The sequence below is a fragment of the Vicia villosa genome, unplaced genomic scaffold, assembly GCF_029867415.1.
Source record: "Vicia villosa cultivar HV-30 ecotype Madison, WI unplaced genomic scaffold, Vvil1.0 ctg.004187F_1_1, whole genome shotgun sequence".
Taxonomy (NCBI): Eukaryota; Viridiplantae; Streptophyta; class Magnoliopsida; order Fabales; family Fabaceae; genus Vicia; species Vicia villosa.
The window spans coordinates 53834-63316 of NW_026706387.1; the positions used below are offsets into that span (position 1 = coordinate 53834).

General features: G+C 32.2%; 1 protein-coding gene across 4 annotated transcripts; it reads right to left on the minus strand.

The window, feature by feature from the left end:
* Positions 1–5631: 5631 nt before the first annotated feature.
* On the minus strand, positions 5632–8098 carry LOC131641866 (F-box/LRR-repeat protein 13-like). 4 transcript variants are annotated; one of them, XM_058912163.1, is made up of 4 exons: positions 7858–8098; positions 6804–7767; positions 6545–6645; positions 5632–5965 (listed from the first exon to the last, which is right to left on the minus strand). In XM_058912163.1, the coding sequence occupies exons 1-4, from the start codon at positions 7884–7886 to the stop codon at positions 5887–5889; spliced, it is 1173 nt and encodes a 390-aa protein (XP_058768146.1). In that variant the 5' UTR covers positions 7887–8098; the 3' UTR covers positions 5632–5886. The 4 variants fall into 4 exon arrangements, with proteins under 4 accessions (XP_058768146.1, XP_058768144.1, XP_058768143.1 ...); XM_058912161.1 differs by having other exon boundaries at positions 6545–6705; positions 7902–8097; XM_058912160.1 differs by having other exon boundaries at positions 6545–6705; positions 7858–8097.
* Positions 8099–9483: the final 1385 nt, after the last annotated feature.

Genomic DNA, 9483 nt, shown 5'->3' on the forward strand with positions numbered 1-9483 from the left:
CTTCACATCGGAGAGACTATATCAACTTTAGTTTTATTCAAAACCTTCAGAATTTTCCTCAGGATATTTTATTTTCCCTGCTCTTTCCTTTTCTGCAATTTGTTTCCAGCAAGTATTTTCAAGTTCAAGAATTTTATTTGGTTCGAAGGGTAATCCAACCGGCTTGTGGTGGAGACTCGTAGAACTCCGTAGAGTAGCTGTAATTTCCAGTATCCAGATTTATTCAAGTTTTAATATATCATCGTATTTTATATTTCATTGCATGTTTGATGTTCTAAATTTACGTGACATGTCTACTTGCTTTGGATCTGAAAATATTTTATGCATGTTTAATTTTATAAGTATGTCTGGCTAAATCGATCAATGTCAATATGTATATTAGTTTAACATAAGTGAATCCGAATGAAACAGGCCTAAAATTTATTTTGTGAAAAATCACCTATTTTCTGATTAAGTGTTTAGTTTAAATTAAGAAAGGTTTGAAAATCAATAAAACGACGGTTTAAGATTTAAAAAGACTAAAAAATGTTTTTATCAATAGAGCGAGAGTTTGAGATAATTAACTGGATAGTAAACACTTAATGTTGGTTTCAATATGGCGAGAGCGTGTTTCGATCGATCAGATGTTATTTCATTTTCAAAAATTGCTTTTTAAACTCAGCGGGACAGCGAGAGCGTACGTTAGGGAATATTAGCTTGATATTAGTCAACATAGCGAGAGTTTGAGACGAGGATCTTTAAATAGGTAACATTTACATGAAAAGAGGCTTTGTTAACTCGGTTAGTTTCAAAAATTGATTTTAATGTCTAATGGGTTAAGTGACAACATACATTAGATTTAAAACATGGTCTGATTTGATTAAACGGGAGTTTAGAAAAGAAGACTTTTATATTAACAGTTTCGACAAAAAGATTTCGGTTAGATTGAAAATAGGGCCAGTGGAAATTCAGATATACTAGTTAAATGAAATACATACCAGTATTAGTTTATTAATATTTTATTCCATTTTAGTTTAATTTCCCGATTAGTTTGTTTCCCCCAAATTAATCATTAGCCTTAGCTATATATAGTAACTAGGATAGCGATAGTTCGATACAATAGTCTCTGTGGATTCGATAACTCTTTTTACTACTTGACAAGACTGTGCACTTGCAGTCTACAGACTTTAGAAACTCATAAAGTCGCGATCATAATTCCATCTAGCTTCTTCGTTGTACATCTGTTTAAAATAGATGTTGTTGTCGACACAGCTTCTCCCCACAATTCTTTGGGTAGATGCTTGCCATTCAACATATTTCGCACTATATTCATGATGGTTCAATTCTTCCTTTCTGCAGTCCCATTCTGTTGTGGAGTGTAGGGTGGCACCACCTCATGCACAATCCCTTCTTTCGAACACAATGCATCGAAGTCTTTCGACACATACTCTCCACCACCATCAGTTCTCAAAACTTTGAGCTTTTGACCACTTTGTCTTTCGACCATAGATTTAAACTTGGAAAATACCTCGATCACTTCACTTTTCTTCTTGATCAGGTAAGTCCACAGTTTTCGACTGAAATCATCTATGAATGTGACAAAGTACTTGTTACCTCCCATCGAATCAACCTAGATTGGTCTACATACATCAGAGTATATAACTTCAAGGACTGCCTTCGACTTGCTTCTTGCATCTTTGCTGAAGTTGTTCTTGTGCTGCTTCGATTGCACACATTCCTCACATATCTCGTTTGGAATGTTGATTTCTGGTAATCCTGAAACCATATTTCTTCTCTTCATATCTCTTATGTCTTCGAAGTTGAGATGGCCAAGTCGATAATGTCATATCCATTCATCTCTGCTAGCTGCAGTTGCAAGGCATTAATGCTCCATCACATCAAGTTCAATCTTGAAGGTTCTATTTTGAGACATTGGAGCCTTAAGGATTAACCTTCCTCTTGCGTCGATGACTCTCATCATCTTGTCTTCGACTGTCACTTTGTAATTCCTTTCAACCAACTGCCTTATGCTGAGCAAGTTGCTCTTCATGCCTGGTATGTACAACACATTCGAAATTACTAACATTTTCTCATCTTTCCTCGTAATCATAACATCACTAATATCTTCAGCTGCTAGGGTATTGTCATTTGCAAATTTCACCTTGTTCTTCGTTGAGGGTTTCATGTTGACAAACCAATCTTTCCTTCCAGACATGTATGATGAGCATCCTGAATCCAAGTACCATTGATCCTTGAATTTTTCTTCATCTTTTGTTGTAACCATTATCTCTTCTCTTCACACTTTGCAAGCTTTGCATCACTTTCTTGATTCCTTTTCTTTTCTGGACAATCACTAGAGTAATGACCATACTTTTGACAATTGTAACACTGAATGTGACTCTTGTCAGGTTTTCGACCACCACCTCTTCCTTTATTTGCAACACCACCTCTTTGGTTGCCTTGGTATGGTCTTCTTTGATTCGACGTGTTTCCTTCGTTCTGGTTTTCTCTACCATTCGAATTGTTGTAGCCACCTCTAACTTTGTCGAACCATTTTCCTTTGCTTTTGGTTTTTTTGCTGACTGTGCCTGCAAAGCCACATCACTCTTCGACTTGCCTGCAACTCTCTCAGTCATTCTTTGTTCATGAGATTCAAGCGTCCCTAGAAGCTCTTCTTTTGTCAGTTTCGACAAATCTTTTCCCTCTTCTATAGTCACCACCACGTGGTCGAACTTAGGGGCCAAAGATCTTAGAATCTTCGAAACAATAGCTCTTGTTGTTAACACTTCTCCACATACCTTGATTTGATTTACTAGTTTTGTAACCCTAGTAAAGAAATATGTTATGCTTTCGGAATCTTCCATCTGAAGCAATTCATAAGATCTTTTGTGAGTTTGTAACCTCACCTCTTTCACCTTTTCTGCACCTCCAAAAGACTTTGCAAGAATCTCCCACGCTTCTTTTGCAGATTCACAATCACCAATCTTTTCGAAATTGTATGGACTCGGACATTGATGGATTATAAAGAGTGCTTTATAATTCTTCTTCTTTTTCTCTTCATATTCTTGCTTTTCTTCTTCTGAAGCGCCTTCTCCAAGCGGTTCTATTCCATCATTTACAAAATCCCAAAGACCTTGACAATTGAATAAAACCTTCATCCGCTTACACCAATTCTCATTGTTATCTACTTTTAGGATTGGAAGACTCGCTGGATAATTCTCATTCCCATAATTCACCGCCATCATGAATTCTTCTTCTTTCTTGATCGTTTTTTCGCTTGAATCGATTAACCGAAGCTCTTGATACCAGATGTTGGAAATCCACCAAAATCTATGATGAATTTCTATCACAATAACGATGAAAATATGAAAAGTGAAAGAAAGAAAGAAGACAATGATTTTCTGCATAGTAACTCTATGCCTACAAACTGTGGAAAACTTTATCATTCACTTGCAACTGTAAATACTAAATACTGTGAATGAATGAATGAATGAATGAATACAAAATAAGGGTTACTCCATATTTATAGATTTAAGTTAGCTTTCTCCCTAAGCCAGAGCCCAAAACTATAAAAGCCCAAAATACCTATTTTGGAACTAAATCAAATATATTCTATTTTAGACTTAAATCAAATATATCTAAATCTAAAACAAATCTTATCTATTTTAAATCTAAATCTGACACAAAGAATTATACTTTCAACAAATTAAAGGTATGTATGTTGTTGATAAATGTTGTTTATGTTATTTATGTTGTTGATGTTGTAATTGAGTTTGTTATATCATATGTGATTGTTTGTTTCACTAACCCCTCATTGAACTTGCATTCATTTAAATATATTTTTGAGATAAAAAATAAAAAGATTAACTTATATGATCTAATATTTTTTCGAATTGCATTTATCTTGTAAATCTTAACTTCCTCTTTTGCCTATAGAATTTCATCAAATGCCACAAATTCTTCAAAGTGATATTGAGAAATTGATGTCATTCAGGATCTTTTACACAAATCTTCATGTTTGAAAAATACACTACAAAAAAACCAAATTTTGTGTGAAAGACCAAGAGTGACTTCCATTCATCAACATTACTTTAAAGAATTTGGGATTAAATCAAATCATATATGCTAAAGAGGAAAATATCAAGATTTAGAAGATGCATGTAATTCGAAAAATATTAGATTGTTTAAGTTAATTTTCAAGGATAATTTAATCTTTTTAATTATTATCTCAAAAATCTATTTGAATGGTTGGTTGTATATGGTTAATGAGAGCAAGGGAAAAACAAACAATCACATATTGTGTAACAAACTATTACCTCTTGTAACTATTTATTTGTGCCAGTGTATTATTATTTATAATTGTGTTTAATAATATTAATTTGAATTACTAATCTCATGAAAATATTATTTACAATTATTTTATAATTATTTAATTGTTTTAGAGGAGAGATCAAATTACACCAAAAATACACCATTTATTAACCCTTGATTTTGTTTTGATCTAATGGTTATATTACTCTTTTAAAACTACTATCATATTTATTAAAATAGTTCCATCTTTTTTTATAATAATTAAATTCTATTTTAGAAAATCATAATATCTTACTCTTATAAAAAAAAAAAAAATTCTATCACTTATTTTAACTAACTCACATATTTGTAATTCTCTATATTTTTTAATAAAAAATCTGATTCAAAATGTTATTTTTTAAAAATTAATTATTATAAATAAAAAATAGTTGTTATTTTTAAACAAATTTCACTTTTTTTTAAATTGAATTATATTCTATTTGCTTTAAATTAATATAAAACTGGTATATATTTTTTATTAATTATGAATAACATTGAAATGAAAGAAAACTTATCAATTTCTTTATTTTTCAATTTACAAATTAATTCGAATAAACTTATTATTCGGGATTTTATTTTAAATTTTATATGTAGATTTTTATTATTAATTTTAGTTTATATAAAATCTTATAAAATTTTATGATTCAATTTACGTGAATATAAAATGATCTATTGAAATAAAATATAATAAAAATGATCTATTTGCTTAAATTAAAATATCTTTTTTATTACTAAAAGTGAAAGGCATTTTTATTAAATCAAAATATCTTTCTCTAATTTTTTTAACAACTCTCGCAACTAATGTTATTCATATTAATATTTATTTATATATCAAATTTTTTAATATTTATTAATAACTAATTTTTTTATAAACATGTGTTATTCATATAAGCATGTGATTAAATAAATGCTTTTAGAGATTTAAAGATTAATTGTCTTATTTTCTTCATTAATATAGAGAAATAAGTACAGTACTTAACCAGAGTTTAATTACACTAGTAAGTAGTATAGTCGACACCTCTTTCTCTTAAACTTCTCATGATAGATTATGCTATTTCAATTTCAATGCCTTTTGCTATTTCAATTTCAATGCCTTCTGTAATCTCACCTCAATGGCAAGATAAAATTACAGATTACTTTTCTTTGTCACTAAATTTATAATTTCTGTAATCTCACCTCAGTGACTAAATTTATGCACTATTTTCTCTTCTGGGTTTCTTAGTAGAAGTATAGGGAAAAAAGATAGAGAGAAAAATAGAGCCAAATTCAACATGGAAGGAACAAACACATGACACAAAAATGTTAGAAATATATAAATCTTATTGACAAACAAAATAAAAACAATAATTCAGTAAGTTGCACAGAAAATAAATAAGTCTTAATAATGCTATGCTATGGAAACATATCTCTCTGAAAAATTGCCTTAGTCACTGCATACACCCTTTCAATCTCTTGGACATAAAATCCTATGTAGCACAAGTCTGAGTACACATGCACTGACATTTAAACTTACGTTTAATTTATTCATTTTTTTGAATTATTATCAGTGTCGTCGTGTCAGTGTCGAGATTGTTTTCGGCGTGTTTTTGCTTCATTGATCCATGAGTCATTGCATATTAAATCCTTCAAAGTAGGCCTGTAAAAATATAGAGGCAATATATGTTGTAAATCAGACCGAAAATAAAGATGATATCAATAAAAAAAAGTTTTATAAAAATCAACTTCCATTTAATTTCAATTCTAACTATAGAGCATGGCAATAGACATAATTAATTCTAATAGAATTGAGTTTGATAGAATTAATTCTATAAAAATTGGTTTTTTTTGCTTTCGCACCAGTTCGACCCACATTGATGGGCCACTAATCCGGCTCGGGTGCAGAAGTTTACCCTAGCCAAGGACTTGTTTCAATCTGGGAATCAAACCCGATATTCTCCGAATACGTCCTTAGACGGGGTCCATTCCACTGGATGCTTTTATGTTTGGATAAACTAATGTAAAAGTGAGTTGAACAATTAATTTCAATATAAATATCACACACAATGTAGAAACTACAAATTCTACCTTCAAGTAGAATCAACCTAAAATTGCTTTTGGTCCTTTCAAAAGTCAAACCAAACAGCACTAATACTAAGTTATAACAAGAGAGAGTAAGGGAAACAGAAAAAACAAAAACAAAAAGCTAAATTAAACAATTGTGCTCAAGAGTATTTACCCTGGGAAAATGACTTTCTTTGCTGACGGTGCATTTTGAAGCAAAAAGTCTTCTGTTCCATCGGGTAGAGATGAAAATTCATGTATTTCTATTTCCAATAACTTCAAATTATGTAAATAAGGGAAATCAATCTTCCATGAATCAGGAATTAATTTGAGAATCTAAGCAATGAAGAATGAAGGTGAATTAAGATCAATTTAGACAAGCATATTCAAAAAAAATGAAAGCACTAAATTTTAAGTAAACCAAATTAAAGTACCTCAAGAGTCTCTGAAGAGATTGCCAATGATTCCATAAGGTCAAGCTCAACAAGCCAATTGAATAGAATTGAAGGAAAATTTGTGACTTTGTGGAATGGTAAATGAATCTTTACGTGTTTAATATAAGAGAAATTGGTATTGCTAATGTTATGGTGCCCACATAAATTCTGAAATGGATGACCAGTAAAATCAAAGCTAAAAAGATTTGGGGTAGATAACTTCAATTTATAAGACTTGTAATTGGCAGGCAATACTATTGTTAAATTAACAAGTGAGACACTTGATATGAATAGGTTGTCTTCAACACGGGTTTTTTCATTATAAAGTGAACAACATTCAATAATCAAAGTATTCAAACTTTGAAATACGGAAAAGGGGTCAGCATAGCCATCATCAGTAGTGCATCGAAAGGTGAAGGATTGTAAAGACAAGTAGGTTAATGCGGGAAATTGAAGAGAATTCGGAAATACTGGTTTTTGTCTACCCCATTGTTGCACTTCTTCCCATGAAATAAGTTTAAGAGAGGTTAAAGTATGATATGAAGAGTTGGTACAGAGTGGAAAGTGTTCAAGACTGCAAGCCACTTTCATATCCAAGTGTTGGATGTTGTGTGAAAACAAGTATTTTATGATCCTTTTGAGCAGGTTAGGGTCAAAATAGTGAGTGCACTCAAAAGTGAGAGCTTGCAGAGAGGTTTTGTCATCGCGAGAAGAGAAAAATTGAGAAACGAATGTGGCGAAACTTTCTAAAGATTGAAAGTTTCGAAAGTTTCTACTCAAAGAAAGAACGGAAATATTTTTCCAGAGATCCTTCCATCTAGTGGAGAGGATGGATATTTGAACAGCTTGCTTCGCTTCCAAATTGGACAAAATATGAAGTAAAAGACAATCAGGTAGACAACTGATTCTGTCTTTACCATAATATCGTCTCCTTGTTTTCATTGTCCTGCATGTTTTCATTGTCCTGCAAGTCAAAAACAACCAAACTGATAAATAAATAAATAAATAAATAAATACTTGCAAAACTTACAGCTAGAATCTCTCCATCCCCAACCTATTGTTAGCCATTTGACGGAGAAGCATAGATCTACCACCAACCTATGTTTTGCAGTTTGACGGAGAAACGCAGATCTACCACCAACCTATGGTTAGCAATTTAACCGAGAAAAGTAGAGATGACTGCTTCAAGAAGGTCAACAGATGACTGCTTCAAGAAGGTCAACAGAGCGGCGGATCTAAGGACGACGGCAGAAACAGGAGCAAGAGACTTCTGCGTTTTGGGATTGATAAGTGTTTAACCTAAGACTACTTGTCTTTTTTTGGTTCCTTATATACTGATTTTTATAAATAAATAAAACTTAAAAAATAATCAATTTAATATTTATATTTTCAAATTTAATTTTTATGAGATTTGATTTAATTTAATTTATAATATTTTCAACCATTTTTTTTTTCAAACTTTTGTTTTTATAGATAGGTTAAAGTTAGGGTGAAGATTCAATTAAATTTCTCTGGTGAAATTTTAAAAAATAACTGATGGATTTAAATGAACCATTAAAATCTAATATATAAAATATTTAGAACATATAAAATTAATTGTAGGTAATGTGTGTGCGTGTGTGTGGTTTAGTGGTGAAGATTTGAATTTTAAGGATGTGCTCCTTTCAAGGTCTCAGGTTTGATTCCTACTAGGCACACATTAGTCTTATTTTCTCTAAGTTTTATCGATTTTTTCTGCTTCTCTCAAACTTTATCAATTTTTTTGTTTCTTTCAAACTTTCTCATTCGCGGTTAATCTCAATTTTCCATTTCTCTCTCAGTCGCTTTCTTCTTCGATCAGTTTCGATTTCATCGGCAATTTCAGTCACTAATCAGTGTTTGTGTTTCTGAGCGACGGTCAATGGTTAATGAAGGAAATCTCTTTTAATTGTTGTTCTATTTTCTGGTGTGGTAAGTTTCTCGATCGAAATATTTTGTTAGTTAGTTTTTTTTACAAGTTTTGCTGGTTTTCTTCCCGCAACAAATTCCAATTGAGTTTTGCTTCAAATCTTAGAATTAATGGTGGAAGATTTATGTTGACTTTGATTTAGGATTTTCTTTGTTGATAGTTTGGGTCTTTATCAACTGATATTCATTGGAAAGCTGGATCATAATGGTGGCCTCCTTACTGACGGCGATGAAAACTTTTGACATAGTGAGGGGGTACCTGCAATGCACTCTGACGCTCAAGTTAGAAAATGATTTAGATGCAAGTATTTTCAGTGATTACGTATGTGTACCTTTTTCCTCCCGTAGGAGGAATATATATATATATAGAGCCCCGGGCGTTGGGCCAACGACCTTCTTAACGGACAAAATTAACTCTCCCATTAAGGCAGGTTGCCAGGATTTGCAAGTTAAATGCTCTGTAACTGGCATGGCAGTTACGATCTTGGAATAATGAAGAGGACGGTTACATCTTCTGATAGTTATTCCTAGGATGATTTCGTCCAAGACCGTTATGAGAGAGGGAATAACGTATGGAGCCGTTGAGGCTACCCTCGACAAGAATCTCACTAAGATGTCGACGAGTACCCGTGCGGCGAGGCAGGTCGACATCAGAGGATATGTCGGGTGCGTCTAGAATGTCACCAAACGTGCCATCAGTGTTGAAGTCAACAAATAGGTTAGAGACAAGATC